Here is a 25,207-nt window from a genome sequence, read left to right as displayed (position 1 = left end):
TTTTTTTTAAGATTTACTTTTATTTATGTGTACAAGAACTAGGATGTAGCAAGATGGGCAGTAAGTGAGAGGATTCATCAGAGACAGTGAGGAGCCAAACAGGGAAATCTACACTACTAAGGAGAGTAGAAGGAGAGACAAGGAGAGATCGGTCTTTTGTCTTACATACCTGGGGTAGTTCCCTGTCTGGGGATTGAACTCAGATAGTAGAGTGAAAGCATGAAAGTGTGCTGACTTAACCTCTACATGACCTCTACATGAGGCCCATTTTTCCAAGTTTTAAGAAAAGGAGTTAATAGTAACTGGAAACTGTCCTTTATTTTTGAGGCAATCCTTTGTTTTATAGGCTGAACTGGATTAATTCCTTAACTGGAGGCTTAAAATAAAACTAAGCTAGTTAGTGAAGTAAGCCAGGAAGAAAAAGAAAAATACTGGATGGTTTCACTCATAGTAGGAGCACAAAGGACCAGTGAGGGGGGATAATGAACAACTATATATCAGAGACATTTTACGATGGTGGATTGGGAATGGGATAAAAAAGCGGGGCGGGGTCAGGTATGTACTGGACTATGGTGATGGCACACAGGTGATTTGGTGATGGGAAGCCCACAGGGGTAGGTTACAACTGAGGTGGAAAATGGCACAAAATGATTTACAAATAAAGTAATATATTAAAAAATAATACTAAGCTAGAAATAAGAATAATAGAATATGAGAATGTAGTAAAAAATGTTTTCACATTCATACAATTTAATAATCTAGTCTTAAAGGATTATTACTAAAGTTACAAATATTTTTTTGTAAGAGACATCACAGCATAAATTCTATTTCATTAGGGTTTTTTGTTTGATTTTAATAGTAAGTAAAGTGGAAAAAGATGTATGCCGTTTTTATTTTTTTAAAGATTTCTTTTATGCTTACAAAACTGGAGTACAGGCCAGAGGTGTAGGAGTGGTGAGAGGATTCACCAGAGGCAGAGTGGGGAGCAGAGCAGGCAGATCCACAAAGTGCACTGCTGAGAGGAGCAGTTGGTGGGTCAGGAGAGGTCTGCTGTGTGTGCCATGTGGGTCACCTCTCTGGCCTTGGATGGAACTCCCAATGAAGTGGCTGGGCCCAGCTTCATGGTGCTGCGCTTTAACCCGTTGGCCATTAGGGAGGGCCCGATGTATGCGGTTTTTAAAGTTGAGTTCTGTTTGTCTATAATATGTGAATTTTCTAAGTAGTACTCCAACATTGCAATAATAGTACAAAGCAGATGTGAAAAAGTCATCATTTCAACCCATAATTTATCTGAAGATTGCATTTTGTTGTATATTGCATGTATTCTTGTGTATTTGAAATGGTGGCTATCAGTGTGTGATTAAAGATGTATTTTCCTTTTCCACATAATTAAATTTTGAACTGTAGAATGAGCTGTTTAATAAACATTGTTCATATAAGTATTGAGTAAGACAGCCTGCAAAAATTCTTCAGATGTGTGTTATGTATACACATGCATATGTGTATAGCATTTCTAGTTTTGTGATTCAGTCTTTCTGTAGCTGGTTAGGCGTCAGAATATTAACTGTCAAGTAAAGAAAGAAAAAGTAAGTGCCATCTCAGGAAAAAAGCTGACTACAAATACACTTTTGTTTAGTATTGTGAAGAAAAAAAGCAAATCTGTAATTAATAGGAATATGAATGGTATACAAAAAACATGTTTAATTGTCTACTAACTTATCTTTTACAGTAATTTTCATTTTCTTTGACTTTTTTCTTTCCCTCTTCCCTGAAATTGTCATGTTTTTTAAGACTGCCAGACCAGAGACTGTCACTAATGATGATGAAGAAGCCTTAGATGAAGAAACAAAACGACGAGATCAGATGATCAAAGGGGCCATTGAAGTTTTAATACGTGAATACTCCAGTGAGCTCAATGCCCCATCACAAGAATCAGACTCTCACCCCAGGAAGAAGAAGAAAGAAAAGAAGGAAGACGTATGTTTTACTGATTTTTGACATTTGAATCATTTATATGGTTCACTTTTTATGGTGTTGCTCAGATACTTTCATTGCATTTCATCTTTTAAGAGTGAGACAATGACTAGCATTTATAACAATGTACTGTCAAACTTGATGAGTTTTACCTCTCTATGTAGTAAGATCTAGTTTTGGTGTTTGGAAGTACACCAAAAAACTTATATGTGAGTTCCAATCAAGTTAAAATAAAACCAAGGATAATTTGAGTGATTAAGTAGGGACTGACATTAAGAGGAAAAGAATTTTTGTTTTTTTTGACTGGTGGGATTATCTTTCCCTAATTATTCTGACTCTGTTCCAAAGGTCTCCTTTGCTGAGGATTTTCACCTATTTTTAAAATTTTAGCAACCTTTCCTTATAAGCCAGGAATAGTAATGCTATTAAACTTCTTACTGAGTAACTATGAAAGAGCAATCTAAGGTGCAACTTTCTCCCTTCCTTCCCGCTCATGTATTGGCTACCACTTCTCTACTTTGTTGGCCTAAATTAGTGAACAGTGTGGAGTCCAGGTAGAAAGCAAATGTGCTTTACGCAGACTGGTTTCTTTGGATAAACTTGAAGAAATTATGGGGAATGTTCTATATTATATGCATGAATTGCATACACCCTGAAACTCTAAAACCTATATCATAATTTCTTAAACTTAAGTGATGTGCCAGTTAGAGTGATGGTTCGTAAGATCATCCGATGTAGGATAATTTAGGTTTCTTGCTTTGTACTAGGAAAAGAGAAAAAAACTAGGTATATTTATTTGATACAGGTTGGGGAGAAGATTAATGAAATTCTGCCCTATACTAGGAATTAATTAATTTTGTTGGTATGATTATTTACTGCTTTGTAGAGAAAATGAAAGAAAAGCCCTTACTAAAAAGAAACCGCCCTGTCCTCACTTGTTAGGGAAACCAGGGAGACTGTGTGAAAGGTGAGGGGCAGTATCACAGGTAGCAGGTGAAATCACTTATTGTAAACTAATTTGAAATGAAGAAAATATCACAGAAAGCTTACATTGCTTACATTATAATCATTCAGAGCTTGTTTTGCAGAGTAATGGGAACTCTTGTTTTATTTGTGTGTGTGTTTTTCTTTTCTTTTCTTTTTTTTTTTTTTTTAAATCTTCATGGATTTTCCGTAGATTTTCCGCAGATTTCCAGTGGCCCCACTGATCCCTTATCCACTCATCACAAAGGTTCGTCTACATTCTAGACTATTAATAACTTAATTTACTATAATTGTCATTTATTCTTGCTTGATTTTTCACTAGTTAAACTATTACCTTGTTTGTTTTATAAGCTGTTTATTTATTCATTTTTTGTAAGACTGTACAGAATATCCAACTTTCAGTTGGCTTTTTGTATTGATGAAGATTGATCTTTATGAATTCCTTCCTGTTCTTCAATCTTCTAGGAGGATATAAATGCTATAGAAATGGAAGAAGATAAACGTGACCTGATATCCCGAGAGATCAGCAAATTCAGAGACACACACAAGGTAGTATTCTTGTTTTTTCATTTGATGCCAATCTAGACTTTTTACAGAATCCAAAGCAAACAGACAAAAAAAATCAACCTTACATTAGAATATAATTTTGAATGGTATTTATAGGTCTGATTGATATTTAGAAAGAAACAGAAGACCAATACCAGTATTAAAAAGTGTTCCTTGACATATTTTACTTAGTTTTTTCAGTTACTAACTACGCTGCAGTCATCTCACTTTAATATGAATAAAGCTTATTTTATTTTTAGATTTCAACATAACCATCAAGCTCAGATTTAAACTAGATTCAAGGGGGCAACAGCATAGCATACCCTATAGTGTATTTATGGGGGCAGTTATTTATCTTAATCTTAGGAAACCTTTAGAGCTGAGATTAAAATTTAAGATTTATATTTGTGTAGATTTAAGTTGAGTGGGGGAGATTTTAAAAAGTAGGTCAGTGGTTACCAGACTTACCAAATTTTAGATGCATGGAAGAACTGTAAATTCCCGTAAAGCTAATCTATTCATTGACCCCCACCATTATGATAGAGATCATATGGTGACTAATGCAAGATGAAACTCTCAGCTTGGAAAGTAACAAGGAATAGGATGTAAGTATGAGCTTCTGTTTTTTATTATATTTATGGATGCCCCCTCAGAAAAATATGCAAAGGGGTAACTGGCTTGGAAATGGGTATTTATGCATAGTAAATCCCACTCACGAGTTTTGCCTATTGAAAGCTTCTCTCAGTGATGTTGCCTCTGTGAATGTTCTTGCATATTGAAGGTGATGCTTACAGACAGTGAAATGCAAAAAATACTGCATGAGATATATTTTGATGTTAGTGATCAGATTTTAACTGAGTGACCTTTAGCTCAGTAAAATGTTGTGTTTATTTCTTCTTTGAGTTAATCTCATTATTTCTTATGCTCAAAATCACAAGTTGATAGTTAATATTATTGATTCAGTGCTGCTGAAGACTTATCCAGATATGAAGTGCTTTCTCAGGAATTAAGTATGTATAAAAGCACCAATGCAGTGATCCCAAATTTGATAGTTAAAGAGTTTGTGGGATATCGTTTTAGAGGAATACATTTGGTTAGGTTCAATATTCAAAAGCAGGGTTCTGAGTAAGCTTGAAAATGGTATACAGTTGTGTGTGTGGTTTACCCCCTTCCCCCTTTTCTTGTTATTTGTTAAACCATGTCATGTCATTGATAAAAGTATGAAAATTTCAAAAAAAATGTTTGCTTCATAGTTTGAGAAGCTGTCAGGCAACGACTGCCTTAGACTTGCATCACTGGGGTAGGAGGGTTGGTTTTTTAAATTTTAAAAATGTGCTTTTAAAACAAATCAAAATGAAAAACTGTTTGCTTTATTGGGTGGTATGGTTTAAAGGGGGTATTTGAAACTCCAGTAATAAAAAAAATGAGCTCAGTGAACCTTTGCATGTTTTGGTATGAGTTTATTAAATAACCACAGACTTAGGGTATCAGCGTGGCAGGGGGCGTCCATTTACAGCACGGACGAGTCTGAAGAGAGAATAAGGTAAGATTTAAGATTTATTTCCCCTCTCCTTTCTTCTTCATTTATTTCATTACTTATCTTTTTTAGACTCACTTTAGTTTCTTTCTTTAGTCTGTCTGAAAATATATGTTTGTGTATGTGTCTATTTACTACACACAGAAATCTTCTTGAAATGCAGTTAGTGTGAACCAGATTCACTTGCTTTTTCAATTCAATAATTGAACAAAACTTTTGAAATGGATCATGAAACATTATTATTTGCATAAGTAGTGCTATTCATCTAGAAGAAGTAAGTAGTGCAGTGAATAAGCAAGAATTAAATAATTGAGGAATTCTACCAAAGAAATTATTATTGGAACAGCTAAAATAATCTGTAAGTATCATCTCAGAGATACAAAAATTTCTTTTAAGTGTATGATACTGAGGTAAGTTTTATATAGTATAGTCTAGCCTGATTTTATAATATAAATTTTTATATTCCCGTAGAACTGTTTTCAGAAGTTAGAATTTGCCCCTTTAAATACCTTTCAGCTTTTGTTCTCTTTCTACCATTTCTTTTATCTTCCTTTGCAATTTCAATGTATTCAGTATTGGCTTTGCCTGCATTCTACTTTGGTATTGACTGGCACAGCAGCTGAATATATTGATTTCTCATGCATTAGCTTTTCTTTCATAATCCTCTATCAGTTCTCTGATCCATGAGCAAGAGAAAAAGAGTATAACAGGTAAGATTGCTTTTTAAAGTTGTTTTAAATGCTTTACCTGACTGAGAAAGAAAAATGCACATTTTATTGTTACAGTTTAATTTTCATTGTGGTGACACTAAACATGGAACCAAAGGAGTAAATGTGTTTTGTTTGTTTTTCCTGTTTGGGGTAATTTTTCTTGAGTTTTGTGTAGAAATCGTGTGGTACACTGGTAATCTTATTAGGGAACAAACTTGGTCTTACTTTGTTATTTGGTTTATTTGTGAACCATGTACTTGCTCTTCCTCCCAGAAACATAGCTTTATAGGCAAGGTTAATCCAGTGTTGGCGATCCATGTCCTAGCACAGCATCTGTAAGTTAATACACAATCGTTCCTTCCAAGGATGGATTTATCACTGTTGATATATTACTGTCTTGTAGGCATAATGGAAGTAAATATGTCACTTTAAAAATTAAATGAAATGAAAAGATTATAATGTACATTTTTGCTTGAAGTGAGCTATTTTGAAACTTTTATTTGGTGGGCTGTCCATCTTGTAATGGTGGGAGTAAAGTTTCCATAGATAGGAGGGCAGATCTTGACTGGATTCAGCTTATCTCTTGGAGGGTGGGAAAACTAGCGGGCAGATAATTCAGTGATCTAACTTGTCTTCCACGTCCCCTCTAAACCCTCAGATGGTAACCTTTAGATAATGGGAAGTCTGGGATTGTAGTATGAATAGTCGTTCTGATTTACAGAAATTCGTAATGGGAAGAATTAAATTTCTGGTATTTCTGGAAATTACCATGAATCACCACTTTACATAATCATTGAGTGGGCAGCCACACTTGACACAATCTCCCAGCATCCAAGATTGGTCTGCTAGAGTATATGGTTTTGCACGAAATTTATCTAGTCTTGCCATTACTTCAGTTTGTCAAGTAAAACCACAGGTATTTAATGTTAAAGTACCAGTGGTTTGGTTTCTTGTTCCCAATTTTGGACATTGCGCCGGGGGAAAATAGTAATACTGGAGCTACAGAGTTAACTCTAAAAGCACTTTTATTGGTTTCTAGAAACTGGAAGAAGAGAAAGGCAAAAAGGAAAAAGAAAGACAGGAAATTGAGAAAGAACGGAGAGAAAGAGAGAGGGAGCGTGAAAGGGAACGAGAAAGGCGAGAACGGGAACGAGAAAGGGAAAGAGAACGTGAACGAGAAAAGGAGAAGGAACGGGAGCGGGAACGAGAACGGGATAGGGACCGTGACCGGACAAAGGAGAGAGATCGGGATCGGGATCGAGAGAGAGATCGGGACCGAGATCGGGAAAGGAGTTCAGATCGTAATAAGGATCGGAGTCGATCAAGGTAAGATGTTGTAGAAGTACTGTTTTCCTGATAGCTTTGGTAAGAGAACAAGTTCACATTCTGTAGAACCATGTGCTGTGTAGATGTGTTGGAAAGACTTTCTTCCTTGGTTTGCTGTCTCACCTTTGTGATACATTGGTGGTTAAAGTAACACTTTAAAATTTTTAAGGTTAGGTTCTGTCTGAAGTCAATCTTCATAGAGACCTGGAACACATCAGCTGTCTACCCAGTGTTCTGGGCAGACTTGATTTCCTCTTGCTTTCGTGGTTGATGGGCAGTTTTTCCATTCATTTTCATTAAGGTAGCCTATATATTGGGAAATCAGCTCTAATACCATTGCTTTAGCCTCTGCTGTCTCTGTAGCTCACTGGATGGCCACAACTCACTTCCCAGGCCCTGAACTACTCTACTCCTCATATTTACCCTCCTTGTAATTACAACTTGGTTTTTTTTAATTCAAAGATTTTTGTTAACTATATTGAGTTTATTTTAATGAATTATTTGCAATATTTATTGCAATTTTTTTAAGAGTGAGGTACAAGCAAAAATGAATTAAAAAAATGGAAAAGGGAGAGAGTAGAAAGGAAAAGGAAAGCTCTCCCCCCCCCCCAGGCTAGTTTTCAAATATGTTGGCAGATTTTCTACCTGATTGTAGCAGAAGGGAAAGGTTAATTCTGCTTTAGTACTGAAAGTCTAGTACTCTTAATCTTCAGTGGGTTTTAAAGTCCCTCCCTCCCTTCTCCCTAAATAACCATTATTGAGAATTGACATACTCAATCAGTGCTTTTATATATTATTAAATCAGTGCCTTTACCGTAGATATGAACCATAGGTAAATATTTTTACATATGTAGTATTATAGTATTTAATTAGACTCAATGGCATAATATTGTGTATTGCAATTTTTTTTTATCTATGCAGTGTATGAAAATGCTCATTTCTCTACACTTTTGCCAACACCATTCTTTGATCTCTAGTCAAGTAGTAGACTACCTTTTAATGTGTGTTACCTCATATTTTTGTTTTCTGAGGTATCAGTGAGCGTGAATATTGACTTTAGATTGGAATTCACAATTTGGGGCTAGAATTATAGCTTGTCTTACTGAAAAACAAAAAAACCCCCCAGAAGTTTACAATTTTGTAGAAATTAAATGCTAAATTCTGACTTCTGTTTTTGTATATTATGATAATTCTTGTCCCTTTCCCTTAGTTTTTAAAAGAAAACAAAGGAGTCTGACAGATTTTTAAATTATTTGTTTACATAGAGAAAAGAGCAGAGATCGTGAAAGAGAACGGGAGCGGGAAAGAGAGAGAGAGAGAGAACGGGAACGTGAAAGAGAACGGGAGCGCGAGAGAGAGCGAGAAAGGGAACGGGAACGAGAGAGAGAGAAAGACAAGAAACGGGACCGAGAAGAGGATGAGGAAGATGCTTACGAACGAAGAAAACTTGAAAGAAAACTCCGAGAAAAAGAAGCTGCTTATCAAGAGGTAATTTAAAGGAATGTTTTTATGCACATGTCGGCATTTAGTAGGTTAGCCAGAATTTGTGGAGCCATTTGTGTACATTTTTAAAGTTTTGCCAATTTTTTTAGCGCCTTAAGAATTGGGAGATCAGAGAACGGAAGAAAACCCGGGAGTATGAGAAAGAGGCTGAAAGGGAAGAAGAAAGAAGAAGAGAAATGGTAATATCCTAGATTAAAAATAAGTGATTTTTCATTCTAACAATCAGCTCAAGCCATTACTGTTAGATAGAAGTAACTTTATAATTGAAATGTATTAGCTTCTAGTTTGTATATGTTTAGAACATATTTCAGGTAACTTTGAGAGAATTTCAGTACATCAAAATTTCTATGCTTTTGCTTCCTATAAACAAAATTATGTTAGGTGTTCTGTCAGAGTATTTCTCATAAAATGGTTATGAGAATTTATAGAACATTCTTCGATTAAGAATGCAACATTTTTTAATTTGAAGAGTTTGTTACTATTCTGTATTGGTACATTTGGATGATGGCAGTAGTCTGGAAAGACTTATAAATCAAAATTGTCTTTTCAACATTTATGAAATAGTTTTACCTTATATCATCTTAGCATTCATTAACATATACATGATAATCACAAATACGAATCTTGATTTTTGCATTTACACTGATAAACTTTAAAGAAATTAGCATTATAAGTGTTATAGTACTAAGTGTGTTGATACAAAGGTTGTTACTAAGTGAAAGGAGACAAAGATAATTTACTTTATCATAGTATTTGCTTCAGTAGCATGTTCCATGTGTTCTGTCTTTACCAGAGTTTCATTATCTCCAGTTTGGAGATTATTCTTCCAAAAATTAATGTTAGGAATCTTCAGATAACTTTTGAACATGAGACATAGAGGGAGATTTTGGAAGTAACCAGAAGGGTGCATGCAGCAAACTCAACAGATAGTATGGACTTTCCAGATAGTAAACCCTCTAACCTCATAAAATAAGTTATAATTTTGGATTGTAGCTCCCATTTTACCACTCCTTTTCACCTCTAGACTAGAAAATAGGCAGAGAATTTTAAACTGATACAAATACTTGAAAAAATATTTCCTACCAAACACACTGTTAAGTAAACATGAACAAAATCTGCTTTCTTTATGCAAATCTGAAGTCCTTGTTAGAGAAAAATTTCCTGTTATTTTTGTTCAGGAGCTTTACAAAAAGTCCAGAAACATTACTTGCCCATTATAAAAATGTTCTAATAATAGAAGTATAAACTGAAAAAGTGGAAGTTTCTATTCACTAGTGTTATTTTATAGAATGTGCTTTATGAGCCTTACTTTGTTTTTTATTTAGATATTTGTAACTGTTGTCATTACTACCTGGCAGTTTATTTTTGTTTGTTTTACAAATTTTGAGACTGCATTATATTCGATCCAGCCTTGTTACAGACATACTAACGTTGAAAAAAGAGTGTAGTGTTGTCAGTGATAAGATTATTCCTACAGGTTGTATGAAGGTGTGTTCATAGTATTCTGAAGTACATACAGAGACTAATTTTTTTCTAGGGTAAAGGGTCACATACATAGATGATTAGATTAGTTAAGTCTTTATAGAGAGGTAACATTTAAACTAAAGTGTTAGCCAGAAGACTATCTTTATCTACTTTGTATATAGATAGAATTGATAGGGATTGAGATTATAAGTAAATATTTACATAATCATTAACTGTAGTTTCAGCACAGTGGTTGTTTTGAAATTCTGAAAACAGATCATGAACTTTTATGGTTTGTTTACTCAAAGTTTAGATAGGAAGTACCTTCAGATTTAAGCATGAAAGTGATTTAAGAGTTTGTTTTTTTTTTTTAAAGATTTATTTATTTGTGCATACAGAACTGGGGTACAGGCCAGAGGCTCAGGGGCAGTGAGAGGCTTCACCAGAGACAGAGTGGGGAGCAGAACAGGCAGATCGAGGAAGTACAGTGCTGAGGGGAGCAGCGGGCGGGTCAGGAGAGGTCTGCCGCGCCATGTGGATCTCCTCCGGGGCAGGCGGGGATCGAACTCATGCGGAAGCGGCTTTAGATTCTCAGTGTTGTGCTTTAACCCGCTGCGCCACCAGGGAGGGCCTGATTTAAGATTTTAATCCTACGTTTTGTTAACATTTCTTGTATCACCCACCTCCAAATGTAAAATATTATTCTTCAGTCAGCAAATTCAATAGCTTTCAATTTTGTCTTGTGCTCAGGTTTCGTTAGAAAATAATTACTGTGCTTTGTAGATTATACTCAGAGAAATTTTAGTGCACTATATATTGTATTCATTTTACAGATAAGTCCTAAATCTGTTTTGTTTTACAAGACACAAGATATATCTAATGTTGTGAAATGAGAGAAGTATAAAGTTAAGTTGTGTAGATAAGGGAAACCTGTTCCCAAGAAAGTTGGAGGGGAGAATCTAAACAACTTCCATGTTAATCTTGCCCGCTTTGTCCTTTTCTTGCTCAAAGGCAAAAGAAGCTAAACGGCTGAAAGAATTCTTGGAAGATTATGATGATGATAGAGATGATCCAAAATATTACAGGTAAAGAAGACTTGCTTTATTATGGACTTGTACATAGCTTTTTCTTCCTTACTCACCCCATTTTCAGTTGAATAAGAAGTAAATTTTCTTCTGTAATTACCCATAGTTGATAATGCTGTTTTCTTAGCAGCTGTGAGCAGGATGGGAAGAGCTGGGATGGGAATCAACAGTTCTGTGTATTTTTTGGGTGGGGGGAGAGTTTTAAGAGGTCCAATCCTTATACCAAGTTAATAACTAATCTTCATGACTGAAATGGTTTAGAAATAGCTGTCATGTCTGACATGATCCAGGCATATATTTTTAGATATATAATTAAATATAATAGATTATGGTCAAAATAGTTGGGAATTAGCAATTTAAATTGAAAGAATGTCAGGATTTGACTTTGGGGAAAAAAAATTTTTTATTTTAAATAAGAGCCTCCCTGGTGGCACAGGGGTTAATTCAGAGCCATACCAAGCTATTACTATCCACTGCAGATTGAATTCAGTCCCTGTCCAGTGTACAGGGGCTAACCCACATGGTATAGCACAAACTCCTATCTTGCCTGCTGTTTCCTCAGCAGTGTATTTCGATAGTCTGCCTGTTCTGATCCCCACTGTCTCTGATTCCTCTCACCCCCTGTACCCCTGACCTAGACTCCTGTTCTTATACGCATAAATCTTTTTAAATTGTAAAAATAAAAAATCAGCCTTAAAGATTAAAGCATAACATATATAATGTCAGTATTATGAAATAAACTGTCATGCTTGGTAAACTGTCATGCTTGGTAGAATGTCTGCTTTTTGTTGATTGTGTACTACTTCCTCCTGGGATTTTTTCCAATGGTGAATGATTTGAAATGGAAGATAATAGAACTAGTTTTATTGCTATTAATGTTTTTCATATTAATTTTTCATAATTTGGCTGCCAAGAAAAATCAGATTATGTATTGGGGTTTTGTTTTGGAATAGGCAAAAAAATGAGTCTTCTTCTCCTCTGTTATAGCTACTATTGTACTTGTTTATGACAAGTAAAATGTTGTAAGGCTTATTTTAAAATAGCTACAATTGAAGTATAGGGGTAAATAACAATAATTTAGTTATGAACATTAACCTGTAGTGAGTTGGTACCCTGGGTGTTCTGCAGATACAGAGCTTGAAGATAGTGTCAAGTCTTCAGTGCAGCTTTTATTATTTAAGCAGGTGCTTTTGGAGATATAGATGTGCAATAGTTGATGTGAGTGTCAAATAAGGCCCATTTGTTTTTACAGAGGTAGCGCTCTTCAGAAAAGATTGCGTGATAGAGAAAAGGAAATGGAAGCAGACGAACGGGATAGGAAAAGAGAGAAGGAGGAACTAGAGGAAATCAGGCAGCGCCTTCTGGCAGAAGGGCACCCAGACCCAGATGCAGAGCTCCAAAGGGTGAGATATGATAACATTAACAACAATATTTTGAGATTATGTACCTTGCTTTTCGGGGGAGGAGGACTCGTACGTTTTCCCATCAGTTTTATTGTGTTTCTAGCCTTATTTTATAGCTGTCTTATCTCTTTATTTACGTGACATATTACATGAGAAAAGTGTGTATCTTTTAGTGAAACTTACCTAGAAACCTGTTCTATATTTTGATACTTAGTAGCTTTTGTGGTTTTAGTTCCTTCTGACTTGCTATACTACTTTATTTCCAGAATAAGTTAAAATGTCTTCATGAACACCTTGCCATTTAAAAAAGGAAAGGACTGTATCATAGTACATTCAAGTCTTTATCATTCTGTCTCGTAGTCTTGGGAGCATTCATTTAGGCATAGGCTTTGACACCAAATTACTCTTTTATCCCCATGTAACTGTTTTCATTCCCTGTTGTTCATACGTATAGAAGTTATCACCAACCCTTTGCCATTACTTAGAAATAACAAATGATTGTATATGACCAAGCGGGGTATTGAGTTGCCTGTTAATGTACTGTTTTAAATAAAACTTTTGGTTTTAGTTTCATTAGCAAAAATACAAAAAATACTTTCCATTTACAGTCAATTATACCTATTTACGTTTGTTATTGCTGAAGAGTTCATAGAAGCCATTGATGGATAGTGTCAAAGAAAACATTTATAGAGTAGTTAATATACTCTGCAGATGTATTCAGCTTTCTGATTATAGGAGCAGAAGTATTTCTTCATTACTGATTAAAAAAACTGATTGAGTCATGCGTAATTGTTGTGTAAATTAATCATGTTGTTTTTGCTTTAGATGGAACAAGAGGCTGAGAGGCGCAGACAGCCACAGATAAAGCAAGAACCTGAATCGGAGGAAGAAGAAGAAGAAAAGCAAGAAAAAGAAGAAAAACGAGAGGAACCAGTAGAAGAGGAAGAAGAGCCTGAACAAAAACCCTGTCTCAAACCAACTCTAAGACCCATCAGCTCTGCCCCATCTGTTTCTTCTGCCAGTGGCAATGCAACCCCCAACACTCCTGGGGATGAGTCTCCCTGTGGTATTATTATTCCTCATGAAAATTCGCCAGATCAGCAACAGCCTGAGGAACATAGGCCAAAAATAGGACTAAGTCTTAAACTGGGTATGTTGCCATTTCCTTCTTTTGTTCCTTCCTTTATTCTTCTCTGTCCACTCCCTACAAATACCTAATTTTTTGCCTTAAGGAAAAAATTAGTATGTGATCTGCTGGTAGGTAGATAGAAAAATATTCAAAATGTCTTTTTAGCTCACGATTGTTTTCATAGTTCTACTAGTGCTCCTATATTTGCAGCTGCCTCAAGTTCTGAGAAGAAGTGAAAAGTTAAATTTACTAGCACTTGTGAGTAGTGAGTTATTTTTTATAGTTGGGATCTTTCAGATTTGTGTAAGTATGTTTTGCATTGTTTTTGAGGGATGGTGGGTTGTAAAATACAACTTTTGAAAACTAATTGCTAATATAGTGTTTTTACTATAGGTGCTTCCAATAGTCCTGGTCAGCCTAATTCTGTGAAGAGAAAGAAACTCCCTGTAGATAGTGTCTTTAACAAATTTGAGGATGAAGACAGTGATGATGTACCCCGAAAAAGGAAACTGGTTCCCCTGGATTATGGTGAAGATGATAAAAATGCTGCCAAAGGCACGGTAAACACTGAAGAAAAGCGCAAACACATTAAAAGTCTTATCGAGAAAATCCCCACAGCCAAACCTGAGCTCTTTGCTTATCCCCTGGATTGGTCTATTGTGGATTCTGTAAGTAGCAATTTTATTTCATCATTACTGGCACTGGTTTGATTATAACATGTAAACTCAGTTAATGACATTAATGACAGATAGGAATAATGTAGCTAGAGACTTGATTCAGAGTAAGTGGTATGACCAAGGATTTTAGTAGATTATTAAAAAAAATTCTTTGTGGAACTTTTTAAATTAATCTTCATAAATTACAGGGCCTCCCTAGTGGTGCAGGGGTTGAAGTCTCGGCACTGTTGGGCTCTTGCCAGCCTGCGCTACTCTTCTCTGTGTCTCTAGTGAATCCTCTCACCACCACCTGGCACTCCACCGCCTTCCTAGCCAGGGAGGTGACCCACATGGTGCAGCAGGCCCCTCCTGTCTTACCCATTGATTCCCCTCAGCAGTGTAATTTAGTAGATCCACTTGTTCTGCTCCCCACTCTGTCTCTGGTGAATCTTTTCACTCCCTGCATCTCTGGCCTATACCTCAGTTCTTGTTTGCGTAAATAAATAAATATAATTTAAAAAATAATTACATCTTAATACACAATTTTCTTCAACTTGGTAAATTATTCTATGGTTTAGTCTTAAGAAAAATCACAGGGTTATAGCCTTTTTGTAAATACAATAAAAAGCTCTTATTAAACCTGCTTTGTTTTGCAGATATTGATGGAAAGACGAATTAGACCATGGATCAATAAGAAAATCATAGAATACATAGGTGAAGAAGAAGCTACATTAGTTGATTTTGTTTGTTCTAAGGTATTTTACTCCCTCTACTCTCAACATTTGCTATACACTTTAAAGTACTAATCTTTAAAATTATAAATCTTACAGTGCTGAATTCACTATAGCTTAGCTTAATTAAAAGATTCATGACTTTGGGGCCTCCCTGGTGGCACAGGGATTTGGGACCACGTCCCTGTGGTGCAGGATTTCCAGTCTCATCACTATCAAACTGTCACCAGCTACTGTGGCATAAGTTCAGCCCCCAGTCAAGGAGTTGACCCACATGACACAGCAGACTCCTTTTTCACTGCTGCTCCCCTGAAGAGTGAATTTCAGTGGATCCACCTCTGACTGTATCTAGTGAGTCCTCTCTCCCCCCCTCACCTCTGGCCTACAGCCCAGTTCTTGGGTACATAACATCTTAAAAAAACATGGCTTTCTTATTAGTGGATATTGTGATAGGCATTTTATAGAACTTGATATTCTTTGAAAGCCTTAGTTAGAAGTGTAATGTTACTACTATTATATTTTATCTGCATTTTATAGATTAAGAAATTAAGGTTAAGGAGAAACTATGTTTATAGTATACCACAGTTAAGCAATCATTAGCAGAGCCAACCCTGTAAAAATTGTGCTTTTAACCACATCCTGTTAACATTTACTGAAAGCAAAATTCTTATCTTTAATAAGACAGTTACTGCAGTAAACATGTAATTAAGTTCTAAGTTATGATGTCAGAGTTATAGTGGAGAGTGGAATTCTGGGAATTTAAGAAATTTACAATAATTTTCTTTTGCCACAAGATATTCCTGTGCTCGTTTGAGGATTTGTAACTTGAAATTTCTTGCATATATTGCTAATTTTTTGTCTTCACAGTTACAGTTAATTTGTTTCTTTTAGGTTATGGCTCATAGTTCACCTCAGAGCATTTTAGATGATGTGGCCATGGTAAGTTAGAAATTCATTGCTATTAATGTTTTAACTAATATCAGTGTGAACAAGCTAACTTCTGAGGCGTGGGTAGCCCATGCCCAGCTTGCTAGAGTGATCATTTAATGTGAATGAAAGACTAGGTATTTGTTGTATGGCTGCTGTTTGGATGAAAGGGTAGTATAGTGAGATCTCGTGTATCTCAATAGAGATAATTTGTTTATAAGAATTTTAGAAGTAGTGAATGTCCCGGGGCCTCCCTGGTGGCGCAGTTGGTTAAAGAGCAGCATTATGAAGCTGTCGGCAGACACTGCTGCACTGGTTGGATCCCCAGGTGGGGAGCTGACTCACATGACCTGAGCCACATGGAGCTGCCTCACCTCTACTCCCTCTACATGTATTTCCATTGATCTGCCTGTTCTGCTCCCACTTTGGCTCTAGTGAATCCTCTCACTCCCTGCACTTCTGGCCTGTACCCCAGTTCTGTATGAATAAATATATTTTTTTTTATTTAAATATTTTTTTTTTAAGAAGAAATAGTGAATATCCAGTTATTTCCCTGTTCTGTGGATTCTAAGACTTTTTCAAGTGATAAGCTTTCTTAAGACAGTTCCTGGAGGATCACAATCTTTTTAAGGCACAGACTTTGTTTTGCAATAAGTAAAGAGGTGAAAGTTGCATTGAAGAAGTTAAAGATGGTTAGCATAATTTGGAATTGTGGTTCAAAGGGCAGAGTGGGATGGTAGCAGTGGAAGTCAGGGAGGAAGAAGAAACATCAAATAACACGAAAATGAGACAGATGACTTAGAGGAGCATATTGAGCTGTAAAGATTGTAGCTGTAAAGAAGAGCATGGTTAGGGTTTCAAAGGAAAAAAAACTAATGTCAAGGTCTTTTGTGTTTAAACAATACAGTATCTAAAGCCAGATAATAGTTTTCTGCTATCCAGCCTGTTATAGCTGTTTAGAATTCCTGATGATAACATTTATAAAGTTTGTCTCTCCATAAGGCTTATTTTGAGATGAATGGAGAGATTTGAATAGCTCACAGTACTTGGGGAAAGAATATGAATATCCCACCCTTTAAAAGATTTTACTAGTGGTGTAGAGGATCTCATCATTAGATATGAGTGAACAAGTTTTTTGGTTTGTTTTTCTTTCTTTTTTTTTTTTTTTTTAATTAAACAGTGTTCCTAGTTATGACTTCAACAGAGTTGCCACAAATGATGTCAATGTTGATTCATGTTGACATATTTTGATGTTTGGATTATAACTAGACTGTTTAACTGTTCAGTATTTTAGTGATTTTGGTTATTTTCTAATTTTTAGAGTAGGAGAAAACTCAACTTTGGCAAAATTTTATGGGCCCTCTAAATACTTCTGAATAAAATTTATACTTTCAACTCAGTATTTCCCTCTTACTGAAAATCTAAAGAAATTGGAAACTATTCCTTATTTTATAATAATGAACATTCGAGGATGCATTTTGAAGTGTCTTTACGTTATTGTGGCTACTCTTGGACATTTATTGATCACTTGAGACAGGCACTTTTCAAAGTATTTTTATTTAACTCTTTTTTCCCAAGGAAGCTACCAGTATGATGTAACTTATTTTTTTCCTCCGATTTACTTGTAAGGAACTAAGGTTCATTGTGTTAAGTAGCCCAGCCAAGGACATGTGGTTAAGTTAGAAGTGAGATTTGAACTGAAGTAATCTAAGAACCCAGTTGTCTTAATCTCTTAGAGTCCTAGCAAAATTAGGCTACATCCACCATGGCAGTGATATCCTGGAGCTCAGCCATTGCTGGATCCTGTCAAAGGAAGTATCCAGTTCCATTTTATCTCACTGAAGCCCTGGTGTAAAGCCCCAACTGCTTGGTATGATAAAAGGCAGGAATAGAAGCAGGATGTGATGCACCTAACTTATAAGCTGATAGATAATTGATTTATTCATTTGCCAAGGGAAAAAGACCTTTTTGTGTCCATTGTGGTGATAAGTGTTCACTTGTTCTCTTTGCAAGATCTCAGGCACTTTATAAATGCTGTATAGTTTCATTTACTATTGTATTCATTGTGATATACAGAATAAGGATTTAGTAAGTGAGAAGGTTGCAAGTGTGTTTTGAAGATGAATGAAATATTCTGTGTTAAATTGCTAACTGTACATCTAGTTCTACCAGAATTACTGTAATTGTGTAAATATTTGCTTTTCTTGGGAGTTTTTCCAGATAAGTATAAATATATGTTAAATTTAAAAAGTTAGAATAAAAATTGAAAGTGGTGGTGATTGCTTATCTTACATGTTACTGATTTTTTTACCCCTCTAGGTACTTGATGAAGAAGCAGAAGTTTTTATAGTCAAAATGTGGAGATTATTGATATATGAAACAGAAGCCAAGAAAATTGGTCTTGTGAAGTAAAACTTTTTACATTTACTGTTCCATTTCAGATTTCTTCTTTCACACTCTTCAAAGGACTTTGAATTTTTCTTTGTCTTCAAAGACATTTGTGACATCTGTAATTTTTTTTTAATGTAGAAAAATGTGAATTTTTTTGTCCTCTAATTTGTTGATGCCCTGTGTACTCCTTGGTTGTAAAGTCATCTGAAATCTTACCTTGGTTCTTTATACTCACCAGGTACAAATTACTGGTATGTTTTATAAGCCACAGCTACTGTACACAGCCTATCTGATATAATCTTGTTCTGATGATTTGTTCCTTGTAAATATTAAAATGACTCCCCAATTCTTTTGCAGAATTGCACTTAATGTTGAATTGTACTGTATAGGAACCAACATGAATGATCTTAATTGAAAGAATACCAGTCACATCTATTTACTCCTTCCTATCCCTCCACCCTTCAGAAATAGTAAGCCCTCATAAAAGCATAGAATTTAAAACTAGAGTGTGAAAATTAGAAGACAATCCATTCCTACTGTATTTCTGTATGAATGTGTGTGAATGTATGTATAAAATAGTCTTTTCCCTAGTTTGCTTTTAGAGGGCTCCCTTAAACATCACCCAGTTGAAAATAGAATCATAAAGGAAACATGATATTGTGCCAACCCTAATGTCTGGGATAATTAGGTTATTAGTCTCCCAGAGTATGGTATTCTCTTGTGACAAGCAACAATTCATTGAATGCAATGGGATTTCCCTGTTGCTAGCTGCCTGCTTCAGCCTCTCTTTAAGAGAGAGTGAATCACAGTAGTTTCCACCCCTAATTTCATTGTTCAGAAATGAGGCAGTCCATTAGATTCTGGAGAGCTTTATTTAATGCATTTTTTGCACTAGTTAGTCTTTAGTTTAATTTTTGTGTAACCTGGTTTTCTTTTTTCTTTTTTTTTCTTTTTTTTAAAGATCTTAATTTGGAAAGCATATGTAAAAGAAAAATCCTTATTAAAAGCAAAGATAAAATAGACAATTTTCTGGGCTAGAGAAGTTTGACAAAACAGTATATGATTTCAGCATGGCAATTTACAAAGGTTACTTATTTCTAAGGATAAGGTTAATCATTTAAGGCAGTTACCACTAATTTTTGTTTTGTAAAGGGTTTTTATCTTTCATGTGTATGTGCACACACACCTTGCTCATCAAAATTTAAAAATACACTGATGGTGTGCTCAGAGACATACAGGGGGCTTTTAAAATTGTAATGTAGATTTTCACCAGGGAACAAAATTACCTGAAAATACAACAAATTTTAAAAGGTCTTAACATAAATTAGATGCAGCTATTCCCATATCTGAATATTTATTTGAAAGAAAAAGATTGGGAGGGGTGAGTCTGTTTAAAAAAAAAATTGAGCTTGAGTTACTAGATTTAGATTTTTTTTTTACATATTGAGAGGACATTTGAAAACACTGTTCTTAGCATTGAACCATGACATGGTTCCATTATGTAAATATTTCAAATATTAAAAATGTATATATTTGATCTTAAGGGCTCATTCTTTCAGAATCTTGTTAAATAAATAGCATCATGTTGTAATTGTGTGGTGCCTACTAGGAAATTTGAAAATATGAACTTGATTTTTATGAATATTAGTAACTGAAGGTCGAAGACATTCTACCTTATTTTGAATTAATATGTTCATTTATACAGAAATCCCCAGTTAGTGTACTAATACAGAATTCTGGTTTGTCAAGAGAACTTTATGAAACACGCTTCTTTGCATTTACAGATTCATTTTGTAAATGCCTTTTCTCAGATTGATACCCCACCAACACATGAATTTGTTCCAGCAGTTTATTATTCTAGTCTATCTGCTCTTAACCACATTATAACTTTAACGTTTTCATATAGCCAACATTAGGATGAACATTTATTCAGATAGAATTAATTTCTATCTGAAATTAGCCAACATTAGGATGAACATTTAGTCATATAGAATTAACATATAGCCAACATTAGGATGAACATTTATTCAGATAGAATTAATTTCCCTTGTTTTTAATCTATTCCTTTTTCTTACATTTATCGTAAAATACCCTTTCTGAAAAACTTATTACCCTAAACTAAAACCTCTTCAGTGAGATTTGTTTCAAGACCCTAAATTCATAAATAATAACATTTCAGCAGCACAGGATTAATGTTGGTCACTGGGTAAAAGACTGCTAAATTAATAGCTTATTTAAAGTTAGTTCAAATCCTGTGTTGTTATGTTACCAGGCTTAAATTTTTAGATTTTCAGAGTTCCTTGTTTTTCAGATTTGTACATAAAGAATTGGTTGTGTTTAAAAATTGACATAGCCTAGTGTCTGGAAAAATCCTCAGAAGAAAATTTTTACTGACTTGCTTGAGCTTCCTGGGTTGTCTTTATCATTTGCCCATAGATTATTTTCAGTCTGGAAGCTTTAATTCTGTATTGACCAATTTAGAAACTATAGGAAAGTTTTTAGAACTAATCTTGATTTGGTAGTTTGAAAACTAAGATGCTCTTCTAACTTGACTGTACAAATAAAATAATTTTAATTATATGCATCTGTTTATAGGAGGAAAAATGTTTTCATTTGAAGTAGTTTTTCCTCAGACCTGAATCACCTAGGGGATCTTGTAATGAAAATTCGAACTGTGATTTAGTAATACTAGGATGGTGCTTGAGAGTTTGCATTTTTGACCATTTCCCATGTGATGCCAGTACTATACTACCCTTAGATTAGCAGTTTCAGTTGTCTACTCAGTTCTAGTAGTTTATTCTAATTAGATTATGCAAATGCAGCTCATTTTTCTTTTTAAGTAGATTATATAGAGAAACATTTTTGAGGCACATATACAGATACATATATATTACGTAAATTGAGGAGGGTAAATTTCAAAAAATGATGCCTGAGAACAACTCCAGTATTCTGGTTTATTCCCAACCAGTCTGAGAGCATTTCCTCCTTAGAGGAAAATACTTACTCTGAATCTATAGCATTTCCTGGTAAATTATGTAATAGCAGAGGCTAATAATTATTTTTGTGTAGAGTACTGTTTTTAATCATGCATGAGTACTAGCTATGGTGGACAATTCGAAAAAAATGAGTGAGAATTGGATATACACTTTTCATATTTTTTCTTTCATAGAAAGTAAAACTTTTTTTATAAGTTCAAATAAACGTGAGTAGGTATTTATAATGTGGCTTATTTATCCAGCGCTAAGTTTGATGAGTTTTTCCATGTTGTAGCCAAAACTGCTCAAAGTTTTTATGTGAAAGTAGTTACAGGTTTATGCAGGTTATCTTCCAGTCATCCATTAACAATGTGGAATTGAGGAATAGTTTTGCTTACGGGAAGATGGTGAAATTGATTTGTGAATGTTATGAGGAGTTACATATAGGTGAAGAAGTACCCAGAGTATCAGAAAGAAAACTGAGAAATGTGCATATGATTTTTAAAATCCAATGACTGTTATATTTATAACTATACTTATCATTTTTAAAAATTTACTTTTTATTGAGGTAACGTTGGCTTAGTACCTGTACATGATGTAGGGGCTTGAGTTCATACTCCTACAAAGATGAGTAAGCACACCCTGCCCACCATTAAAGCATCAATAATCCTCCATCATAGTCCTTTCTTCCTCTCCTGTTGGCTCACCACCTTCCTCCTCATTCTGGCAGCCACAATTCTACAGTCAGATTTCTTGAGTTTATTTTATTTTAGTTTTGTTTTTTCCTTTGTTTTGATCTCATAATGCACAAGTGAAACTTGTCTGTCTCCTTCTGATTTACTTCACTTAATGAAGTTTCCCTGTATTTCCATTCATATTGTCACAATGGCAGAGCCTTTAATTTTTGATAAGCTGGGAGAGTTTTGGGCAAATGTGATTGTTTGACTTTTGAAACATCTGTTCATCTGCCTTTGCTTTAATTTTTAAGTGACATTCTTTATCTTTTGTTTTATTTTCCAATTGTCTATTTAACATGAGAAACCCTGTCTTAGCCTAGCTGATCATGCTGCGTTATTCAGGAACACATGTCAGTGACAAAATTCCATGAAAGTCTAGCCAAATGAATTTTTGTAATTTTTTGTAATTAAGGTAACATTGGGATGGGGTCACCCCTCAGATAAATGTCACCATACTACACCCACCATCAAAGCACCCTCAGCCCGCCATAATAGTCTATTGTGCTCCCTTACTTTTTTCTTCCCCTTTTCCTTCCCCATCTTGTAGCTTCATTAATGGTCATATTTTCTAGGGTTTGTTATTGGGAGCAAAAGAAATCCTTTTCATTTCAAGATCAGCTCTACAATCTGAAAGAAAACAGCCACTTTATCTCAATATTCGATGGAATAATCATTTCTGTGGAAATAAGCATATAACACCTTCTCTCTTGCTCCAGTCACAGCAGACTTAAAGCTGCAACCCCCAGGGATATAATGAATGAAAAGCCCACATACCTGAACTTTCACTGAAGCACTGGAAGCCGTGGAAGTTACTCAACATGGATGTCCTGTACTGAAGGAGAGATGGAAACCATTACTTTTCATTTTATACGTGACTCATAGGCCAGGTTAGAAATGGTAATCTGAAATGGCCACAGAGAAAAGATAATCTCTCTAGACGTGTTTTAATGACTGCCAAGTCTGCCTACTTTCCATCACTTATTAGTTGAATTGGTGACTTGGATTCTTGTTCCTTGAGTGGGAGCTGAATTGTTAAGCATGCAACTCTGTTCCACAACCCCCCCCCCCTTTTTTAAAATAACCTAGCCATTAACACACACATAAGGTGTGTTGTTCATGGTATAAGCTCAGTGAGTTACAGACACATAAGAAGCTTGCTCTGGGAGTGGAAAGTAGTGGTAAAGAAATGAGAGATTTATAGACATGCATATATTATATGAACTGTTGGAGAGTATGACAGGAAGATTTTCAAGCCAAAATAATAATACACTTTACTCTTGAGCAATGTGGATTTGAATTGGGTTTCACATGCTTGGATTCAGCCAACTTTGCATAACAGGTGCAGAACCCATGTATGTAGAGGAGTTTACAGTTTACATTTTGATTGTAACATGATAGGCACTTCTAACCCTAGTGTTAGAGAAGAAACTTTATGTACCACATTTATCTCCCCAATGCTACAGTGTTCTCTGCCAAGCTGCTAAGAGCTATCATAGGGGGTTTTGATTAAGTGCTATATCAGCTTTAAATTCACTAGGATTTAAAGCTCAGTTCTTCAATAAGTCATTTTAAGTGTTCCAAAGGGTAGTCTATTTGTTGACTATTTCACATTTCAAGTATTTTATAGCCATGTATAATAGCTGGTGGTTACCAATACTGGACACTGTAGATTACAGAATGTTATGGTTGCAGAAAGTTATTAAATCGAATATGTCTGGTCTAGATACTGACATTGACCTAAGAACAGAGCAAAGTGTTTGTTAAAATTTCTATATTGTTTTTTTTTTTTTTAAATTATTCACACAGCACTGGAGTAACAGGCCAGAGGTGCAGGGGCGGTGAGAGGATTCACCAGAGAGCAGAAAAGGCCAACTGACAAAGTTACACCGCTGAGGGTAGCAGTGGGTGGGTCAGGAGAGGTCTGCCGGGCCATGTGGGTCACCTCCCGGGCGGGGGTCAAACTCATGCTGAAGTGGCTTTAGCTTCTTAGTGCTGCACTGTAATCCGCTGTGCCACCAGGGAGGGCCCTGTAGGAGAAGCATTTTTAGCAAATCTTCATTGAAGCAAAATGTGTGACCTTAAAAGTTAATTTTCTGCATTTTTTATAACAAAAAAGAAAACTAATGAATATATTATCTTGCAGAACCCAGAAACAAAAAATTTTTTTTCACTGACAAAACAGTAAAGAGACTGAGGTGATGAGATTTGGTTCTTTTTAACTCTAGGTGGAATGTTTAGATATTTAAGGTTAATTTTAATTAATTATTGAGGCAGGTTTCTTAAAAGGGCCCAAGTTCTTGGTGAAAAAAATAGCCTTGATAAAAATGACTATGATATTCAGAACTGAAAGTCAAAACACCAAAATGAGCACAGAAAGCCAACCCTTGATCTTAATTTAAGCAGGTCTCTATAAGGAGACCTGGCTTACAAAGAATCTGAGCAACATCAACTTTTGAACTCACTATACTCCCATGGGAAACATGGCAGAGACATTATATGTAAGTAAACGCAGCTACATTTATATGGAACAGTGGTTTTTTTTGTTTTTTTTTTTTTTGCCTTGGAATCATTGATGTAAATGACACTTCTGATTGACCAGATCCTAATGATTGCATTGGCCAATCAATTTAATGTGCATAGTTTGAACAGGTTCAGCACTGAATTTTCTGCCTCATTCTTCACCACTTTATCACTTGGGATTCCAGTCCTGCACCCACGTTCCAAACGTTTCCAGGCTAAATGTAATACTACAGCAGATAAGACTATCAGTGCTACTTACCTCATTCTTTTGCAGGACTTAACACACACTGCAGTTTTTACTGATTGTAAACTACCAGTGATAGAGGTGGTATAGGGGAAGTATTGATTGAATGAATTTCCCCCTAACTTAAATAATATTTAAGCATAACAGTTTTAATCAGCTACATATTTTACAATTCTAATTCTCTATGATGAATCCATTTTAAGCTTTTGCCTTTTAAAGTTAATAGTATTCCATTCTATCCAGATCTCCAATGTCACTATTTTGTAAATAGATTTCTTCAGTTTCTTGAGCCCTGCTCCGTTACTTCAATTGTGTTCTTTCATCCAGTATATATTTTAAAGAACAGGGCCCTCCCTGGTGGCACA

General features: G+C 35.2%; 1 protein-coding gene across 1 annotated transcript in view; it reads left to right on the top strand.

The window, feature by feature from the left end:
• RBM25 (RNA binding motif protein 25) overlaps positions 1-19,308 on the top strand; it is a 49,359-nt gene extending 30,051 nt beyond the window's left edge. Inside the window, exons 7-19 of the mRNA XM_004681719.2 lie at positions 1,792-1,977; positions 3,152-3,205; positions 3,424-3,507; positions 6,791-7,077; positions 8,343-8,565; positions 8,670-8,759; positions 11,056-11,129; positions 12,382-12,532; positions 13,358-13,682; positions 14,055-14,329; positions 14,974-15,072; positions 15,940-15,987; positions 18,295-19,308. Coding sequence (XP_004681776.1) covers positions 1,792-1,977; positions 3,152-3,205; positions 3,424-3,507; positions 6,791-7,077; positions 8,343-8,565; positions 8,670-8,759; positions 11,056-11,129; positions 12,382-12,532; positions 13,358-13,682; positions 14,055-14,329; positions 14,974-15,072; positions 15,940-15,987; positions 18,295-18,387 — 1,989 coding nt within the window. The 3' untranslated portion in view covers positions 18,388-19,308. The remainder of the gene's footprint in view (positions 1-1,791; positions 1,978-3,151; positions 3,206-3,423; positions 3,508-6,790; positions 7,078-8,342; positions 8,566-8,669; positions 8,760-11,055; positions 11,130-12,381; positions 12,533-13,357; positions 13,683-14,054; positions 14,330-14,973; positions 15,073-15,939; positions 15,988-18,294) is intronic.
• The last annotated feature ends 5,899 nt before the right edge of the window (positions 19,309-25,207 follow it).

This window comes from Condylura cristata, unplaced genomic scaffold (assembly GCF_000260355.1).
Source record: "Condylura cristata isolate star-nosed mole 26May11 unplaced genomic scaffold, ConCri1.0 scaffold00013, whole genome shotgun sequence".
In the NCBI taxonomy this organism is placed as follows: Eukaryota; Metazoa; Chordata; class Mammalia; order Eulipotyphla; family Talpidae; genus Condylura; species Condylura cristata.
This window is presented reverse-complemented; position numbering and strand designations above follow the sequence as displayed.